The 21,544-nt window shown below is 39.2% G+C and overlaps 1 protein-coding gene across 5 annotated transcripts in view; it reads right to left on the bottom strand.

Moving 5' to 3' along the window:
• Nucleotides 1–21,544, bottom strand: part of PAK1 (p21 (RAC1) activated kinase 1) — a 150,066-nt gene that overhangs the window by 43,786 nt on the left and 84,736 nt on the right. For all 5 annotated transcript variants that reach the window (XM_027580607.2, XM_027580609.2, XM_027580610.2 and 2 more), the window contains exons 3-5: nucleotides 4,901–5,001; nucleotides 4,253–4,400; nucleotides 960–997 (exon numbers count right to left, since the gene is read on the bottom strand). In XM_027580607.2, the coding sequence (XP_027436408.1) occupies nucleotides 960–997; nucleotides 4,253–4,400; nucleotides 4,901–5,001 (287 nt within the window). The remainder of the gene's footprint in view (nucleotides 1–959; nucleotides 998–4,252; nucleotides 4,401–4,900; nucleotides 5,002–21,544) is intronic.

Here is a 21,544-nt window from a genome sequence, read left to right as displayed (position 1 = left end):
AATCATATGGTATTTGTCTTTGTCTGACTTATTTCACTTAGCATGATACTTTCTAGCACCACCCATGTTGTGGCAAGTGGCAAGATTTTATTCTTTTTTATGGCTGAATAATATTCCACTATATATAAATATAGAAAATATATTAAAAAATAAATACACACACACAAATACACACACACACACAAACACACACACACTTCTTCTTTATCAGTTCACCTATCAATGGATCCTTGGGCGGCTTCCATAATTTGGCTATCGTAAATAATGCTGCTATAAACATAGGGGTGCATATATCCTTTTCAATTTATGTTTCTGTATTCTTTGGGTAAATACCCAGCAGTGGAATTACTGGATCGTAGGGTAGTTCTATTTTTAAAGTTTTGAGGATGGGGTAATCTAGCTTTACTTTCCAGCCAATTCATCAGTGATTCCTATAATACACCTTCAAGTAACAGGGCATTCACTACAGTGTCATAGAACAGAATGAATGACCCTAAATGAATAGAATCTGCTCCCTTCAACAACTAGTCCTAATTCTGGTTTTGTAGACCCTACCAACAAAAAAGAGGGAATTCTCTTCTAAATTCGGGTATTTGAAGACATGTCCAGGTAAGGGAAAGTGTATCATCCTATTTTATTGATAAAAGAACTAAAGTTCAGAAAAGCAAATTGGCTTGCCCAAGGTTCAAAGCTACAAATGAAAACCTGAGTCTAGACGTCAGTTCTGGTTCCAAGGTTAGGATATCTGGAACACTAAAAAATTAAATCCAGAAGGGATACCTACTGTTTATTAAGTCCAATTCCTTTACTGTATAGATAAGAACTATGAGGGCCGGCGGGTGGGGGGCATGAAGTGACCAAGATGAGTGTCTCCCAGTCCAGGCTCTGCATCTACCACACTGTCTTGATCCCTACCTACCAGGCCTGCCTGTATCAGAATAAAGAAAATAAAGACTTACCAAAGTATTAGAAGAATTATAATCCTCAGCTGATTTATCTGCAAAGGGAAAAAGACAAGGGACTCAGTCAGTAAATAATTACAATTAATCCATTCTTGAGAGCTAAGGAAGCCTATCCAGTCAAGCACTTGCCAGGCTCAAAGAAAAATAATAATATTACTGGTACTATGGGCCTGACACCACACTAGAGCACATTATACACATTACCTCCTTTAATCCTCACTACAGCTCTGAATACTATTATTATGTCTACTTTTATAGATTTGGAAACAGGTTCAGAGAAGTTAAGTAATTTGCCCAGGGTACACACAGGTTAAACAGGAGTCAACATTTGAATCCTGGTCTAATGCTAAATACTATGACAGAACTGTATCCACATCATCAACTATATCATCATCAGGTCTCAATGGTCAAGGAAATTTCTTCTCCCTAAGAGAAAGGGAAAGAATTCATGTCGTGACCTATCCATGACAAATCATGACCAGCTTGTGGCTTCAGCTTTTAAAAAAGGATCTTTCTACATCCACGTCTATTTCCTAGAGGGAAAGAAAATTTGAGGTTTAGGAAAAGAGAAGCATTAATCATGTCAAGTCTAACTTAAGGCAGGGTCTTATTTCTAAGAATAGATTCAAACTTCCTCATGAGGCAATTATCACATTTCATCGATTTTGAAATATGTATTTTTTCACATTAACATCTCTGAAAGAGAAATGTGTCCTACAACCAAAAGCATTTCATGGTTTAATTGGCAACTTTTTCTTCTTTAGTGGTATATAAAATAATGGTGCAGCTTACAATTAATGATATCTTATATTTAATAAAATATGAAACACAGACTCAATGGAGATCTTAGCAAGAAAATAAGTTTAAAAGCCAAATACCATGTTTGGTTTTATACTTTAATTCCTACAGACCTAAGAAGAAACTGACTTCGCCAGTTCAACACCAATGGAATTAAGGAGGAGAAATGTATTCTACCAAATCCAACATATTCCTCACCAAGAACCAAGTCCAGAGAATGTCCAAGATCCCAATTCCATCATATAAGAAAGTGTCAGGTACAGCTTCTTTGATCCTACGACAAATCATGAACCCACAAGCTGTGACAATATATTCTTAAAAAAAACCCTGAATAGCCAGCTGTACCCTGGAGAAATTAATTCAGGATATACTTTAAACATAATTCCATCACATATCAGTTGATTTACCCTGAGTAAGTCACTCAGTTTCTCTAAGTCTAATTAATTTCTCCAAGTCTGTGAAATAGGGATAATAGTCCTTGCCATACCAACCCCCCAACGCTGTCATGAGGATCAATGAGATAACTCATGTGCAAGCATACAAATTGAGGTAGTATTCTCAGAATCAATAGTATGAGAAGAAGGGAAACAGGAAAAGGAGAGAGATGGCATGAAAAATAAACTGTGCAAGGGGTGCCTGGGTGGCTCAATCGGTTAAGCGTCTGCCTTAGGCTCAGGTCCTGATACCAGGGTCCTGCAATTGAGCCCTGTGTCGGAGGACTCCCTGCTCAGAGGGAAGTCTGCTTTTCCCTCTCCCTCTGCTTCCCTCTCCCTCTGCCTCCCTCTCCTTCTGCCTGCTGCTCCCCTTGCTTGTGCACAATCTTGCTCTGTCAAATAAATAACATCTTTTTAAAAAATAAATAAAAATAAATAAATTTTGCCAAATACACAATTTTGCCTAGAATTGGCCCTGGACTTCAACTTCTAAAAAACTAAAAATTCTGCACTTGCGTGTGCACACACACATATACACATGTGCACAACTTTATACACACAGATGTATAAACACATATCTATACATTCCATACATATACAGTGTTATTCATATATGCATGCACAGATGATCATATACACATTTATCCTCATGTGTGTATCTATACACAGGTTAATTCATGAATACTTAAGTGGACTTTAATTCCAAACATATGCAAACCCACAGAGCTGTGCTTCCATATACATATCTGGTACTTGTATACATCTACACACATGTACACATAAACAGAGATTCTTCCAAAGACTTCGCTGCTGAGGTTTTCAAAGCCAGCTTCTAATCGGACGTCCATGACAAATTCTTTAAAACACAAGCTCTAATCTCCTGACTAGAAAACTCTCCCACCCAACACCCCTCAACCCCAATTCCTCCTTGGAATGACCCAGTCTCTCAATGGGAGAAGTGAGGCAGAGCCAGAGGGGCCAGGCGTGAGGAAGGAAATACTGCTGGGAACGTGCATGACCCTCTCCTGGGTACCACCACAGCAGCATGGACTAAGCTGCAGTTTGTCATTCTCACCATCTGTGCCCTTTGATACAAGCCAGATACTTGCTGGGGAAAGCATCCTTCAAAATTAGCTAGTTCATCCTGGTTCTCACCTTCTCCAACAATATTGCTCTTTGAAAGAGACAGCATGAATACTGGAAAGAGCATCAGACTTGGAGTTAAGAGACCAGCTCTGCCACCAATTAAGCCATATTAGAAAGGCCTTTTTTGGCTTCAGTGTTTGTAAAACAAGGGGGAATGGGAGCAGTATATACTGAGGATATGTCTTGCTCTAACATTCGAGGATGCCACTATAAAAGGCAAGTTCCTAGAAATGTAGGCCTTCTGATTACTTATCTTGGAAAAGAAAAATCTCCCTACTATGGAAGGAGGTGATCCAAATAGAGTTACTAGAAGCAAGTAGTAAACTCAAAAGGTGCTGGTCTGGGAATTAGGAGACATGGATTCTAATCCCAATTCTGCCATTAAAAGCAGTCTGAAAAACATAGCCCATTACAGAGAGGGTACATCTAAAGTACATTTATTAGTAGTGGCCTGTTTTACATTTGACTGATAAAAATTAATTCCTTGAGGAAGAACTTGGGCTTACCTACTTAAAAGATACACATCAAATGTGTTATTAAATAACTTAATGATATTAAAATTAATAATGATAATGATAGCTACACTTCCATGGTGCTGTTTTACAACCTATAAAGAACTTTCATATCAATGAGCTCATTTATTCTTCACTACAATCTCTTGAGACAGGAATTATTATTCCCATTTTGAGGCTCAATATATATGTGTCATGCTACTTTTTAAAAATGTGCAGTTTCAGAGCAAAGACCCATCACTTTGGCTCTCATCTTCCCAAATCCCACCTTAAAGTACCATCCTCACTATTTCCAATACTTTTCTTCCCTTACCCCACACCAACAGGCATGTGAAGTTTTTCCACCCAGACTAAAACCCCTTTTTATTTTCCTAGACTGCTCTGAATTCAATCCCCATACCTGTAAAGCTCATGTACTTCTGGCTGTTGGAGGTCTTCTTTGAGTTATAAAATTCCAAAACATCCAGAACAGCCTGTGGGTTTTTCTTCTGCTCTGACTTAGTGATATTTGATGTCTGAAGCAGGCGAGCCCATTGCTCTGGCATCCCCTATAAGAGAGACATACAACGTTATCAGGAAGGCATAGTCAAAGGAGATCCTGAAGGAGAAACTCTGATACCTGCTGGCAGTTAAAGACAGGTTTAGTCATTCTTTCTCTCTATACCCTCAGAGCTCTATACAAGCCTTTTTTATAGTACCTATCTCATTATATTAGTCATTTCTTGAGGTGTTTGCTCTTTCACTAAGCTATTCCTCCTTCAGAAGAGGAACCATGTATGATTTGTCTTTATATTATCAGTGTCCCGTGCAAACCCGACTGCCAAGGAGCCACTTAACAGAGGTCTAGTTAAGGAATGGAGATCCAAAGCCTTCTCTGGTACAGTTTTGGAGGTGAAGAAAATGTCCCTCTCATGAATGTAAGAAGATAGTAATGAGGGTCTCAGGCTAAGACAGAGGCATCAGGAATACCAAGGGGAAAACAATGAATCCAACAGTGCATAGTCAGAGCTCTCGAAGACCAAAGGCCTTTCTTTGACCCAGGACTTACTGTAAACTCCCCTGTGACAGCATCAAAACCAACATGAATTGTATGCTCAAAATCTGAAGGAAGAGAAATCTCTGGCCGTTCCTTCTCCTTCTTTTTATTTGCTGCAAGAGAAACAGGGAAAAGGAAATCAAAAACAAGGCCATTACATTTTTTGGCTTATTGAACTCTTCGTTGAGCTGTGGGCTCCTTTGGCTAAGCCCTAGCACCTAAGGCTAAGGGCTGTCTACTTCACAGAAGTACTGACAAGCCAAATGCCAGACTTAGATTGGAATAAGTGCTCAAAGCATGATTAAAGAACTTAATCTTTTGTTGAATTAAACTAAGGGAGGGAATGAATGAATATTCCTCAGAGTTTAAAGTCCTGGCTCTACCACTAATGAGCCATTTGATCTAGGGCAAGTCATTTCCTTTTTCTGAACCCTGGTTTCACCATCTATAAAAAAGAGAAGGCTCGGGTGGGTAAATGGTCTCTAAAGATCCTTCCAGCTCTCACATCCTACATTATATGAGTTCCTATGACCTACATCCTACTGGTTTGGTATTTGACTATGGACTGCTTTAAGGTTCTCTAAATTTAGGGAATTTTAGATCTGGATGTTATTTTAATAATATAAATCACTAATATTTTGTCAGATGCTTACCAGACAATGGTTCTAGTTCTATACATGTATGAATTTACTTTGCCTCATGGCAACCCTATCAGTTAGATACTATCTTCCTTGTTTTGAAGGTAAAAAAACTGAAGCATACAGATTAAGTTATTTTTTCAAGATCACATGGTTAGTAACTGGCAGCCTCCAGACACAAACCCAGGCAGTCTGGCCCAGAGCCTGAGCTCAAAACCACTATGCTATATATACTGCCTCCCCAGGCTAGGACCTTAAAGGATCATTCAGACCAAATACTTGTAATCATCTCTCTCCCATCAAGGGTCTTGAGTAAAATAGATGTTCACTAAGGTCCTGCTGACCTGGCAGAAAAAGTTTCAACGTTTAAGGAATTGTAGTGCTAAAGTAAAGTACCCTTTAAAAAAAAAAAAAGATTTTATTTATTAATTTGAGAGAGAGAGAGCACATGAGAGGGGGGAGGGTCAGAGGGAGAAGCAGACTCCCTGCCAAGCAGGGAACCCGATGCGGGACTCGATCCAGGGACTCCAGGATCATGACCTGAGCCGAAGGCAGTCGCTTAACCATAAAGTAAAGTACCCTTGTCAGGGGTTCAGTTATGTCCCCCCAAATTCATATGTCCTAACTCCAAGTAGCTAAGAATGTGACCTTATTTGGAAATAGGGTCATTGCAGATATAATTAGTTATGATTAGGTTGTACTGGAGCAGGGTGCACCCCTAATCCAGTTAAGACTGGTGTCCTTATAAAAATAAGAAATTTGGAGACAGATGCACACAAGGAGAATACCATATGAAGATGAAGAAAGATGTCAAAGCGATGCTTCTTCAAGTCTAGAAGCACCAAAGATCACCAGCAAACCACCAGAAGCTAAGGAAGAGACATGGAACAGATTTCATCCTTCACAAGAAAACAACCCTGCAGACCACTTGATCTTGGAATTCTAGCCTCCAGAACTGAAACAATAAATTTCTGTTGTTTAAGCCGCCTAGCTTGTGGTACTTAGTTAAAGATGCTCTATAAATATAACCCTCTTCCAGCTTAAAGGAGTTTCAAGGTCTTGGTATCAAGCTGGACCTCAGCAGGCATCTGCAAATGCAATTCCACTGAAACAGGCTTAAATACCTTCCAAGGCTCAGCCAGATAATCTTCCTTCCTAAATGGGGACCTACAGAGCCCAGATTTTAAACATCTGTAGAAACCCTCCTTATTTCTACAGCCAAGGGTTCTCCTCCTTCAATGTTCTAGGGAGGAGGCCATCTGGTCTAAACTCCCAGGGAACTTCTACACACACCTGGGGGAACTGGGTTCAGAGGCTAACTGCAAAAGCTACTATTTATTGAGCTCTTACCATGTGCCAGCATGTGCTATGAATTTTATATGTATCATGTCACCAAATACTCATATAACCCTACAAAACAGATATTAACATCTGCATTTTATAGGTAAGGAAACATAAGTATTTCTTTTTAATAATTTGCTTGATCATTGCCAAGTTTCAGTGACAAGTCTATCCTAAAAGTATTAGACATTGGCCATCTAGGCTCACAGGCCTGAAAGGCAAGACCACAATATCCTCTCTTTAAGGCAAGTCATCAAGGAAAGCCCAGGAGCCCTAAGTCTCTGGTCTTCCCCAATATCAATCTCTCCATGAAACCACCAGAGTTTTCTCCTTATGAAAGTCATACTCTACACTGTCAAGTCAAGGCCTAAAATCCTTGGCTCCATAACAAAACATTTTCCCTTCCAGAAATGCCCAGGATCAAATACCAGCAAGGGTCCGAAAAAAACCTCTAAGGCCAAAATTCACCTCTAAGAGAATTCACTGCAGGGGCACCTGGGTGGCTCAGTCAGTTAAGCTTCCGATTCTTGGTTTTGGCTCAGGTCATCATCTCAGGATCCTGAGATTGAGCCCTCTGTTGGGCTCCATGCTCAGTACAGAGTCTCCTTCTCTCCCTTTCTCTCTCCCTCTGCCCCTCACCCCGCTCATGTGCTCGCTAGCACACACTCTGTCTCTCTCTCTAAAATGAATAAATAAATAAAATCCTTTAAAAACATAAAAATAAAAGAATTCACTGCAGTACCTAAGAACTTGGCTGGGGTCAGACAAAGGTTGAATTCAAGGCTTGTCTGAGCCTAACCTTAGAGATCAGATTAAAAGTATAGGCTGAATTATAGTAATCAAAATAGTATGGTACTAGCACAAACAGGCACATAGATCAGTGGAACAGAATGGAGAGCCCAGAAATAAGCCCATGCTTATATAGTCAATTAATATATGACAAAGGAGGCAAGAATATAGAATGAGGAAAAGACAGTCTCTTTAATAAATGGTGCTGGTTAGACTGGACAGCTATGTTCTTTCATAAAAGAATGAAACTGGACCTCTTCTAACACCATACACAAAAATAAACTCAAAATGGATGAGACCTAAATATAAGAGCTGAAACTACAAAAATCCTAGAAGAGAGCACAGGCAGCAATTTCTCTGACACTGGCTGTAGAAGGTTTTCCAACATTTTCGTCTCCTAAGGAAGGGAAACAAAAGCAAAAACAAACTATCGGGATTACATCAAAATAAAAAGCTTTTGTATAACAAAGAAAACCATCAACAAAAAGGTAACCTACTGAATAGGAGAAGATATTTGCAAATGATATATCCAATAAGAGGTTAACATCTAAAACATACAAAGAACTTACATAACTCAACACCAAAAATAATCAATCTGATTAAAAAATGGGCAGAGGATGCAAATAGTCATTTTCCCAAAGAAGACATCCAGATGGCCAAAAGACATATGAAAAAATACTCAACATCACTGATCATTAGGGAAATGCAAATCAAAACCACAATGAGATATCACCTCATACCTATCAGAATGGCTAAAATAAAAAACACAAGAAATAACAAGTGTTGGGGGAATGTGAAGGAAAAGGAAACCTCGTACATTGTTGGTGGGAATGTAAATTGGTACAGCAATGTGGAAAACAGTAAAGAGGTTCCTTAAAAAGTTAATAGAATTATCATATGATCCAGTAATCCCACTACTGGGTATTGACCTAAAGAAAACAAAAACACTAATTTGCATAGATACATGCATCCCTATATTTATTAGCATTATTTATAAGAGCCAAGATATGGAAGCAGCCTAATTGTCCAGTGATAGACAAATAGATAAGGAAGATGTGGGTGTTTACACACATACACATACACATACACACACACACACACACACACACACACACACACAGAGGAATACTTGCAGCCATAAAAAAGGGATGAGATAGTACCATTTGCGACAACACGGATGGATTAGAGGATGTTATGCTAAATGAAATAAGTCAGTCTGGAAAAGACAGATACCATTTGATTCCACTCATATGCGGAATCTAAAAAAAAATGAATACACAAACAAAAAGCAGAATCAAACCTATAATTAAAAAAAGAACCAACTGATGGTTGCCCGTCAGGGGTGTGGGGATGAGTAATATGGGTGAAGGGGAGTGGGAGACACAGGCTTCCGGTTATGGAATGAATAAGTCACAGCATAAGGAATACAGTCAGTGGTATTGTAATAGCACCATACGGTGACAGATGGTAGCTATACTTGTGGTGAACATCTAATTTATAGCATAATGTATAAACTTGTTGAATCACTATGTTGTACACCTGAAACTAAAGTAATGTGTGTCAACTATGCTCCAATAAAAATAAAATTCTTTTCAAGCACAGGCTGTGGACTAAAAGAGACCCCCAAATCCATAGTTATGGCCCCAAAGTTCAAGAAGAACTAGACTGCATATATATGACCTACTTTCCCAGTTGACTTGTCTGAGCCTCACTACGAGACTGAATATTCCTACAGGGCAAAGAAAGTACCAGATACCTTACAGCACTTTATAACAGATTTACATTTCATAATAATCACCTTCATGTGTATCATGCTCTAATGCTTACAAAGCACTCTCACATATATTACTTCACTAGAGCCTCAAAACAACTGTGTGATGAGCAGGGCAGTGGTTATGGTGCCTATTTGAGAGAAGAAAAAACAGGGGTTCTAAGAAGTTAAATAACCTGCACAAGGTCACAGAGCAAGTTAGAAGCAGATCGGCAACCAGAACTGAGGTCTTCAGACTTCCAGACCCAAGGCCTTCCTATTCTGTTGTTCTGCCTCTTGTGGACTACTGCTGCTCATGATTATGTGATCTCTCCTCTTTCTCCCCATCTCTCTTCCATTCAGTCCCCAGGTTACTAATGGTTTCCTATTCTATATAGTGATCAAATTTATCCACTTCTCCATTTTCATTGCCACCACCCTATTTCAGGCATTGTTATCTCTGGCCTTGGATCATTCTAACAGTACCTTGTCACCTACATTCTGCTCCCCTCCAATGCAAACAGTAGCCAGGGTGATCTATAACCTTGCTATTCAAAGCAGCATCAGCACAACTTGGGAGACCATTAGAAATGTAGGATCTCAAGCTCCAACCCAGACCTACTGAATTAGAATCTGAATTTTAATGAGATCCCAAATAACTCATATGCATATAAAAGTTTGAGAATCAAGAGAATGAGAAGACAAACCACAAGTAAAAAGAAAATATTTGCAAAAGATATATCTGATAAAGGATTATTATCCAAAATATATGAAGAATTCTTAAAACTCAACAATAAGAAGATAAACAGTCTGATTAATAAAATGTACCACCCTGGTATAAGATGTTAATAGTGGGAAAGGTTGTACATATGTGGGGCCAGGAGATATACAGGTATACGAGGTATACTGTGTACCTTCCACTCAATTTTGCTGTGAACCTAAAACTGCTCTAATTTTTTTTAAGTTTCTGAAGCTCTCTTCTACAAACCTGTACCTCTTCTTAACCTCCTGCTACTTATGTTTCTTTTTTTTTTAAAGATTTTTATTTATTTATTTTTAATTGACAGAGAGAGAGAGAGAGAGCGTGAGAGGGAACACAAGCAGGGGGAGTGGGAGAGGGAGAAGCAGGCTTCTGACTGAACAGGGAGCCCGATGCGGGGCTCGATCCCAGGACCCTGGGATCATGACCTGAGCCGAAGGCAGTTGCTTAACCAACTGAGCCACCCAGGCGCCCCGCTACTTATGTTTCATACACTCTCTACCAGCTACACTGAACCAGTTATGTCACCAAACATAATGAGCTCTTTTACACCTCTTCACATTTTCTCAAGCTACACCCTTTGCTTATGAATCCTGCCCTGCCCTTTCCCTTCCCTTGCTACCTCAGCCTTTAGTTTACCCTTTTCGGGGGTCAGCTTAAAGGTCATCTCTTCTCTGAAGTCCTCCTTGATCTCGAGGTTGGGCAGTCCTTCACCCTCTCCTCTGTTCCCATAGCACCATTATAGTAATTGCCTACTTTATGGGTTTACCTTCCAACCAGACTGAATCCCAAGTGCAGGGGCCATGTCCAATTCATCATGGATCCCCAACAGCTAGCACACACCTGGCACAAAACAGCAAATGAAGAAAGGAACAAATGACCAAATACCTAACTCGACCTGGCAAGGGTCTAAGGAGTCTGTCAAAGACAGGCAAATTCCCTCCAGGACAAGAATAAATGTTTCATTTTTACAAGGGTCTGACCTGACTTTTCACAATCCTGGTTACCCAGCTACCTCAGTCCTGTCTGAAAACCCTGCTCTGTGGGAGCTCAGCACACTGGCCAAAAGAAATTCTGAAGTCCTAATGCCTCCACAGACCCAGGATAATCCTGATGAAAGGCAGCAAAATGGGTAGGGTGGGAGAGGAGGAGGGAAGGAGCAAGAAGTTCTAGAGTCCAGGCCAATTTTGCCCCTATACACCCATATAGTCCAGGTTCTCGACTTTCTCATCTAAACAATGGAGAGAATGGACTAGACGATTATAAGGACCCTTCCAGTTCCTACATTCCATGAGTCTATGAAAACAGAAAGATGAATACTCTCAAAGCTCTGTAGTTAGATTCTTCCTGACATGGCATCCCACAGTTTTTAATAGATACTCCATTCACATCATCTCATATAATCACCACAATCCTGAGAGGCACCACAAATCCTATTTGTAGATTAGGAAATTGAAGCACAGACTTGCCTATAGTTACTGGAGTGACTGAAATTCAAAACGTGTGGCTTCAAAGCCAAGGCCCTTTACATTCTACTGTTTTACCTCCCATTAAGAATTTCAAGTTGAGTCAAGAAAACATATTTTAGTAAAATAAGGAAAGGAAATAACATTGAATAAGAACTTACCATGTATAAGATACCATAACACATATTATTTTCCTTAATTCTTAAAATCCTATGAGATAGATTATTACTACTGTCATTTTACAGATGAGGAAACTAAAAAAACAAAACCATTAAATAATTTGCTCAAGCTCACATAGCTAGTAAGAGCTGAGATTTGAACCCAGGTCTGATTCCAAAGTTTCTTTCCTCAGTGTCTTACTGAGAACTATTTGTTTATACGCCAACTGCTAGGGTTTAAGCTATTTATGCACTTGGCAATTTCCCTTCCAGAAGCAGCTGCTTTTAGAAAGGGAAGGCCAAGAGTTTACCAGGGCCCAAATTAAGCACTCATTTATGATGTAAGTCCATCTGTCTTACTCATAGCTAGAATGCATGGGACATGGTACAGGACTTTGGGAATTGCTTACTATTCCTAAATTTCCTCTGATCTAGTCACTTAAAAGATTGTAGGGAAGAACAATTATGTTATTTTTATGTTTTATTTAGATTTTTTTATACTTATATATCTTCTATTTTTATATATTATTTCTAATTTGTTATTAATATACTATATAATATACCATCATAGGCATGGAATGTCAATACAAAAGAAACTCCAGTAATGGAGACACAGAAAGAGAGTGGCTCAGAGGATGAGTAGTCTATAGAAAAGAGCCCCAAGGAAACGAAATCAATTACCACATGAACATACAGAGTAATGCTAAAGTTGGCTTCCACAGGTTACTCTTTGCCCCATAACCTTTGCATATACCTCCCATATTACCACCTCCAAGTTTTTGCTCACTTTTTCTTCTTCTTGCTTTAGAATGCTCTTCCTCCCAATCTCCCTGTCAAACTCTCAGTCATCTTTTAAAGACTGGTCTAGGTCCCACTTCTCTTCCTGACCTTTCCTCCCTCTGTTAATTCCCAAGACACTGAGTCTGCCATACCACCATGCACTTAGTCACTTCCTGTCTTGTATGATTCCTTGCTATTTTAAAGACTTACCTCTTTACTTAAAATGTAAGCTTCTAGAGGACCATAATCATGGCTTGTAATTATGATTGTTAAACTTCCAAATCTTCCATTAAGGACCCAACACAGAATAAGTTATTCAAGAACACACCAAAAATATTAAGAAGTAACCTTAGAGACTGTTATCCTACTCCCTGAAGAGGCCCTGAAAAGTAAATTGACTCAACCTGCATCACAGAGCACACAGAGGTAAGACTCAGTTCACCTGATCAAATCTTTTATCCTTTGTGATATCCCCTGATGCCTACCGACTGATTTGAATGGAAGCAACTACTGATTGAAATAACAGTTTAACATAGACCAGAAAGGGACTATAAGAAGAGGAAAGGCTCGGCTGAAGTGAAAGAGGAGGGAAGTACAAGGGTGGGGGAAAAAAAACCTAGCTGGCAGGATATATCCCAAGTGCTGTGCAATTTAGGCTGAGTACTCACTGGCTGGGGACCACCAGCAGGAAACAGGATGCCTGAGGCAGGAAAGCAGGATGGAACTGGAGAAGTCAAGGAGTCACAGAGCCACCAATCACCTCCCTCACATGTGTATAGCCCTTCACAAAGCCTTTTCACATTCACTGCCTCATTGGTTCCTTACAACAACTCCAAGAACTACACAGCTTGGATCATCCCCATTTCACAGCTGAGAAGACTGAAGTCAGGGAATTAAAAGAAATCTGTTCTGGACTAGGAGAGGAAGATGGATCCAGTATTCTCTTTGCCATTAACCCACTTTATGGCCCTGCAAAAGTTACCTTCTTCTTCTGAGTTCAAGTCTTCAATCTGTAAAGTAGGTCACTGATCCATGTTCAGGTACAGATAAAAGGAGGTAAAAAAATCACCTTTCTGGAAAAGATAATACCTAAAAGAACTCATGAAAGATAAACAGGAGTGGGTCAGGCAGAGATAGGGAAGGACATTCCAGAAGGAAACAGAATAAACAAAGGCCCAGAAAACAGTGATCTTTGTCCCAGCTTTCCACCTGCCCAGCAAGTCAACCAAATTTAATAAACTCTTATTAGAGATGTACTCCAAGCTTGGGACTGAGACAAGATACAATGGAGAAAATAAAGAAAATTCAGGATACTGGTAGGCCCATATCTCAAGGTCACAAACATCAGGCTGCCTGGGACAACTGCTGCTGCTAGCAAATTTTTTTATGGTGACTAGCAAGTATGAGTCTAGAGGAATGTGATGAAAACCTATGTCTGCACAAAAACTTGTAAGTGAATGTCCATAGCATCATAGCAACATTATTCAAAACAGTCAAAAAGCAAATGTCCCTCAACTGATGGACAGATGAACAAAATAAATAAAAATATGGTATATCCATACAACAAAATGTTACTCAGCTGTAAAAAGAAATGAAGCCCTGATCCATGCTACAACATGGATGAACCTTAAAAACATTATGCTGAATGCAAGAAGCCAGTCCCAAAAGGCCACATATTATGTGATTCCATTTATAAAAAATGTCCAGAAAAGTCAAATCCACAGACAGAAGGTAGATCAGGGATTGCCAGGGGCTGGGAAAAGAAGGAAATACGGTGAAATACAGGGTTTCTTTTTAGGGTGGTGAAAATGTACTGGAATTAGAGCACTGTGATGGCTGTACAATCTTATCACTATACTAAAAACCACTGAACTGTACACTTTGAGACGGTGAACTGTAATGTGAATTATATCTCAATTTTTTCAACCAAGTAAATGTAATTTACCATATTAAAATAAAGGAGAAAATGTATATAATTCAATTAATGCAGAAAAAGCATGTTAAAATTTTATATCCAATTGTGATTAAAACCTCTTAGCAAACTAGGATTACAAGGGAATTTACTTAATCTAATAAAAGCTAACTACCAAAAAACACTAGAGCCAACAACATACTTAATGGTTGAAATGTTGACAAGTTTTCCTCTGAGATTACAAATAAGATAAGGATGTCACTTCTATTTATCATAACCCTAAAGGTATTAGCCAGTGAAACTAGGAAAGAAAAAGAAGCACAGGGAGGAGGATTAGAAAGGAAGAAACAAAACTATCACAATTTACAGATAATATGATTGTGTATACAAAACATAGAAAAATTCAAATAGGAGAAAAAAATCTTCATAACTTAGGACAGGTAAAGATTCCAGAAACAGAACAGAAAGCATTGGAAAGGAATAATAAATTTGACTATATTAAATTCTGTCAAAGATACCATTAAGTGCATAAATGAAGTAACTGGCAAAAAGCTTGTATCTGGATAAGAACTCCTGTAAATCAATAAAAAATTTTTTCTTCAATGGGCAAAAGACTTGACCAGGCACCTCACAAAAAAGTACACCCAGATGGCCAATTAACATGAAAAGCTGCTCAACCTCACTAAAGACTGACAATACTAAGTGGTGACCAAAAACTGAAGTAAGTGCAACTCTTATTCATTGCTGGTGGGAATATATATTGAACAACTATGTGTTTGAACTTTGAATTTTTGGTATTATCAACCAAAGTCTAACACAAGTACCTGCATAATCCAGCAATTTCGCTATGTATACGTACCCAATAGAAATGTGTGAACACATGTATAAAGACATGCACTAGAAGGGTCAGAAAATATTACTCATAACAGTCTATGGCTGAAACACCTTATGTTCATCAATAGTACGGTGGAAAATATTCCTAGTAGAGAATATTATACAGCAATGAAAACGAGCTAAGCTACATGTAAAAATACAGATAAATCTTATAAACAATGTTAATCAAACAAAGGCAAAGAAAAGAATATATGCTGTTTGATTGTACGTATAGCAAGTTAAAAAGCAGACAAACTCATTTATGAGTTAATCTTTGGGACGGAGAGAGATGTTAGTGCCTGGAAGGGAAAATGTAGGGAGCTTCTAGGGAACTAGCTACATCCTTTTTTTTTGGTCATGTTAGTGGCCACATAGGTGCAGTCAATGCATAACTGAAATGTGCATTTTCCTATATAAAGGTGTAAAAGTGCAGTGGAGGAACTTACAAGAACCCTGGTTCATGAGCCACATATGACTTTACAGAGTATTTATCCGATTTTTTTTTTTTATTTTAAGATGAGAAAGCCCAGAGAAGCTCAGGGAGTAGTTCAAGGCCACACAACAAATACATGAAAACACTGCCATAGGAACAAACCCCAAACAGATAATTTTATAATGTTACTTCCTTAGAAAATCTTGAACACATAGTTGGTTCCCAAGCCCAACTCCTAATATCATACATCCATCAATGCTTCCACCCCTGTTGACAACAACTATGTAAAAGAAGAGAACACAGAGGAAGAGAAAGAGGGAAAGAGAGGGAAAAGGAAGAGGATTAGAGTAAGAAAGAAATGAAGAGTATTTAAGATATTTGGAGTTTTAAGAGGCTTACCCTTTTGGCCTCAGTTTCAAACATATTATTTGTTCCAGAAATCCAGGCCCATATCCAGAGCTTAGAATCCTGCTTCAGACAGATATTACAGAGAACTCTTGGAAACTTCTTGGGAAACCTGTTCTTGGGTCTGTTTAGTCTCAGCGCACAAAATAACTTACTCTGGTCTTCCCAGTAGCCCTATCTAAACCAAAGGAAATACAAGCCTATATGTAGGAAGAGAAAGGTAGTTTACCCCAGAATCATTCTTTAATTCTATCTTCGAGGAACCCTGTCAAGAGCTGCTATTTGGAAAATCTCATTAACAACTTTTTTTAAAATTTTTATTGTTATGTTAATCACCATATATTACATCATTAGTTTTCGATGTAGTGTTCCATGATTCATTGTTTGTGCATAACACCCAGTGCTCCATGCAGAACGTGCCCTCTTTAATACCCATCACCAGGCTAACCCACCTCCCTACCCTCCTCCCCTCTAGAAACCTCAGTTTGTTTTTCAGAGTCCATCGTCTCTCATGATTCGTCTCCCCCTCTGACTTAATCCCCTTCATTCTTCCCCTCTTGCTATCTTCTTCTTTTTCTTTTTTCTTAACATATGTTGGATTATTTGTTTCAGAAGTACAGATCTGTGATTCAACAGTTTTGCACCATTCACAGCGCTCACCATAGCACATACCCTCCCCAATGTCTCTCACCCAGCCACCCCATCCCTTCCACCCCCCACCACTCCAGCAACAGTTTGTTTCCTGAGATTAAGAATTCCTCATATCAGTGAGGTCATATGATATATGTCTTTCTCTGATTGACTTATTTCACTCAGCATAACACCCTCCAGTTCCATCCATGTCATTGCAAATGGCAAGATCTCATTCCTTTTGATGGCTGCATAATATTCCATTGTGTATATATACCACTTCTTCTTTATCCATTCATCTGTCGATGGACATCTTGGCTCTTTCCACAGTTTGGCTATTGTGGACATTGCTGCTGTAAACATTGGGGTGCACGTACCCCTTCGGATCCCTACATTTGTATCTTTGGGGTAAATACCCAGTAGTGCAATTGCTGGATCGTATGGTAGCTCTATTTTCAACTGTTTGAGGGACCTCCATACTGTTTTCCAGAGGGGTTGCACCAGCTTGCATTCCCACCAACAGTGTAGGAGGGTTCCCCTTTCTCCACATCCCCGCCAACATCTGTCGTTTCCTGACTTGTTAATTTTAGCCATTCTGACGGGTGTGTGGTGGTATCTCATGGAGGTTTTGATTTGGATTTCCCTGATGCCGAGCGATGTTGAGCACTTTCTCATGTGTCTGTTGGCCATTTGGATGTCTTCTTTGGAAAAATGTCTGTTCATGTCTTCTGCCCATTTCTTGATTGGATTATTTGTTCTTTGGGTGTTGAGTTTCAGAAGTTCTTTATAGATTTTGGATACTAGCCCTTTATCTGATACGTCATTTGCAAATATTTTCTCCCATTCTGTCGGTTGTCTTTTGGTTTTGTGGACTGTTTCTTTTGCTATGCAAAAGCTTTTTATCTTGATGAAATCCCAATAGTTCATTTTTGCCCTGGCTTCCCTTGCCTTTGGCGATGTTTCTAGGAAGAAGTTGCTGCGGCTGAGGTCGAAGAGGTTGCTGCCTGTGTTCTCCTTTAGGATTTTAATGGACTCCTGTCTCACGTTTAGGTCTTTCAACCATTTGGAGTCTATTTTTGTGTGTGGTGTAAGGAAATGGTCCAGTTTCATTCTTCTGCATGTGGCTGTCCAATTTTCCCAACACCATTTGTTGAAGAGACTGTCTTTTTGCCATTGGACATTCTTTCCTGCTTTGTCAAAGATGAGTTGACCATAGAGTTGAGGGTCCATTTCTGGGCTCTCGATTCTGTTCCATTGATCTATGTGTCTGTTTTTGTGCCAGTACCATACTGTCTTGATGATGACAGCTTTGTAATAGAGCTGGAAATCCGGAATTGTGATGCCGCCAGCTTTGCTTTTCTTTTTCAATATTCCTCTGGCTATTCGGGGTCTCTTCTGGTTCCACACAAATTTTAGGATTTTTTCTTCCATTTCTTTGAAAAAACTGGATGGTATTTTGATGGGGATTGCATTGAATGTGTAAATGGCTCTAGGTAGCACTGACATCTTCACAATGTTGGTTCTCCCAATCCAGGAGCATGGAACGTTTTTCCATTTCTTTGTGTCTTCTTCAATTTCTTTCATGAGTATGTTATAGTTTTCTGAGTACAGATCCTTTGCCTCTTTGGTTAAATTTATTCCTAGGTATCTTATGGTTTTGGGTGCAATTGTAAATGGGATCGACTCCTTGATTTGTCTCTCTTCTGTCTTGTTGTTGGTGTATAGGAATGCCACTGATGTCTGTGCATTGATTTTATATCCTGCTGCTTGACTGAATTCCTGTATGAGTTCTAGGAGTTTTGGGGTGGAGTCTTTTGGGTTTTCCACATACAGTATCATATCTTCTGCAAAGAGTGAGAGTTTGACTTCCTCTTTGCCGATCTGGATGCCTCTGATTTCTTTTTGTTGTCTGATTGCTGTGGCTAGGACTTCTAATACTATGTTGAATAGCAGTGGTGAGAGTGGACATCCCTGCCGCGTTCCTGACCTTAGGGGAAAAGCTCTCAGCTTTTCCCCATTGAGAATGATATTCGCTGTAGGTTTTTCATAGATGGCTTTTATGATATTGAGGTATGTACCCTCTATCCCTATCCTCTGAAGAGTTTTGATCAAGAAAGGATGCTGTACTTTGTCAAATGCTTTTTCTGCATCTATTGAGAGGATCATATGATTCTTGTTCTTTCTTTTGTTAATTTTTGTAGCACGTTGATTGATTTGCGGATGTTGAAGCAGCCTTGCAGCCCAGGGATAAATCCCACTTGGTCATGGTGAATAATCCTTTTAATGTACTGTTGGATCCTATTGGCTAGTATTGGGTGAGAATTTTTGCATCCATGTTCATCAAGGATATTGGTCTGTCATTCTCCTTTTTGATGGGGTCTTTGTCTGGTTTTGGGATCAAGGTAATGCTGGCCTCATAAAATGAGTTCGGAAGTTTTCTTTCCATTTCTATTTTTTGGAACACTTTCAGGAGAATAGGTATTAATTCTTCTTTAAATGTCTGAGAATTCCCCTGGGAAGCCATCTGGCCCTGGGCTTTTGTTTGTTGGGAGATTTTTGCTGACTGCTTCAATTTCCTTAGTGGTTATAGGTCTGTTCAGGTTTTCTATTTCTTCCTGGTTCAATTTTGGTAGTTGATACATCTCTAGGAATGCATCCATTTCTTCCAGGTTATCTAATTTGCTGGCATAGAGTTGCTCATAATATGTTCTTATAATCGTTTGTATTTCTTTGGTGTTGGTTGTGATCTCTCCTCTTTCATTCATGATTTTGTTGATTTGGGTCATTTCTCTTTTCTTTCTGATAAGTCTGCCCAGGGGTTTATCAATCTTGTTCATTCTTTCAAAGAACCAGCTCCTAGTTTCGTTGATCTGTTCTACTGTTCTTTTGGTTTCTAGTTCATTGATTTCTGCTCTGATCTTTATGATTTCTCTTCTGCTGGGTTTAGGCTTTATTTGCTGTTCTTTCTCCAGCTCCTTTAGGTGTAGGGTTAGGTTGTGTATTTGAGACCTTTCTTGTTTCTTGAGAAAGGCTTGTATTGCTATATACTTTCCTCTCAGGCCTGCCTTTGCTGTATCCCAAAGATTTTGAACAGTAGTGTTTTCATTTTCATTGGTTTCCATGAATTTTTTTAACTCTTCTTTAATTTCCTGGTTGACCCATTCATTCTTTGGTAGGATGCTCTTTAGCCTCCATGTATTTGAGTTCTTTCCGACTTTCCCCTCGTGATTGAGTTCTAGTTTCAAAGCATTGTGGTCTAAAAACATGCAGGGAATAATCCCAATCTTTTGGTACCAGTTGAGACCTGATTTGTGACCTAGGATGTGATCAATTCTGGAGAATGTTCCATAGGCACTAGAGAAGAATGTGTATTCTGTTGCTTTGGGATGGAATGTTCTGAATATGTCTGTGAAGTCCATTTGGTCCAGTGTGTCATTTAAAGTCTTTATTTCCTTGTTGATCTTTTGCTTAGATGATCTGTCCATTTCAGTCAGGGGGGTGTTAAAGTCCTCCACTATTATTGTATTGTTGTCAATGTGTTTCTTCGCTTTTGTTATTAATTGCCTTATATAATTGGCTGCTCCCACGTTAGGGGCATAGATATTTACAATTGTTAGATCTTCTTGTTGGATAGACCCTTTAAATAGGATATAGTGTCCTTCCTCATCTCTTATTACAGTCTTTGGTTTAAAATCTAATTTGTCTGATACAAGGATTGCTACCCCAGCTTTCTTTTGGTGTTCATTAGCATGGTAAATGGTTTTCCACCCCCTCACTTTCAATCTGGGGGTGTCTTTGGGTCTAAAATGAGTCTCTTGCAGACAGCATATCGATGGCTCTTGTTTTTTAATCCAATCTGATAGCCTGTGTCTTTTGATTGGGGTATTTAGCCCATTTACATTCAGGGTAATTACTGAGAGATATGAATTTAGTGCCATTGTATTGCCTGTAAGGTGACTGTTACTGTATGTTGTCTGTGTTCCTTTCTGATCTATGCTGCTTTTAGGCTCTCTCTTTGCTTAGAGGACCCCTTTCAATATTTCTTGGAGGGCTGGTTTCATGTTTGCAAATTCCTTTAGTTTTTGTTTGTCCTGGAAGCTTTTTATCTCTCCTTCTATTTTCAATGACAACCTAGCTGGATATGGTATTCTTGGCTGCATATTTTTCTCGTTTAGTGCTCTGAAGATATCATGCCAGTCCTTTCTGGCCTGCCAGGTCTCTGTGGATAGGTCTGTTGCCAATCTAATGTTTCTACCATTGTAGGTTACATATCTCTTCTCCTGAGCTGCTTTCAGGATTTTCTCTTTGTCTCTGAGACTCCTAAGTTTTACTATTAGATGTCGGGGTGTTGACCTATTATTATTGATTTTGAGAGGGGTTCTCTGTGCCTCCTGGATTTTGATACCTGTTTCCTTCCCCACATTAGGGAAGTTCTCTATTATTTGCTCCAATATACCTTCTGCCCCTCTCTCTCTTTCTTCTTCTTCTGGGATCCCAATTATTCTAATGTTGTTTCGTCTTATCATATCGCTTATCTCTCAAATTCTGCCCTCGTGATCCTGTAGTTATTTCTCTCTCTTTTTCCCAGCCTCTTTATTTTCCATCATTTGGTCTTCTATATCGCTGATTCTCTCTTCTGCCTCATTTATCCTAGCAGTTAGTGCCCCCATTTTTGATTGCACCTCATCAATAGCCTTTTTGATTCCGACTTGGTTAGATTT

Source organism: Zalophus californianus, chromosome 11, assembly GCF_009762305.2.
Source record: "Zalophus californianus isolate mZalCal1 chromosome 11, mZalCal1.pri.v2, whole genome shotgun sequence".
NCBI lineage: Eukaryota > Metazoa > Chordata > Mammalia > Carnivora > Otariidae > Zalophus > Zalophus californianus.
Note: the sequence above shows the minus strand (reverse complement) of the source record. Positions and strands in the feature narration are given on the sequence as shown.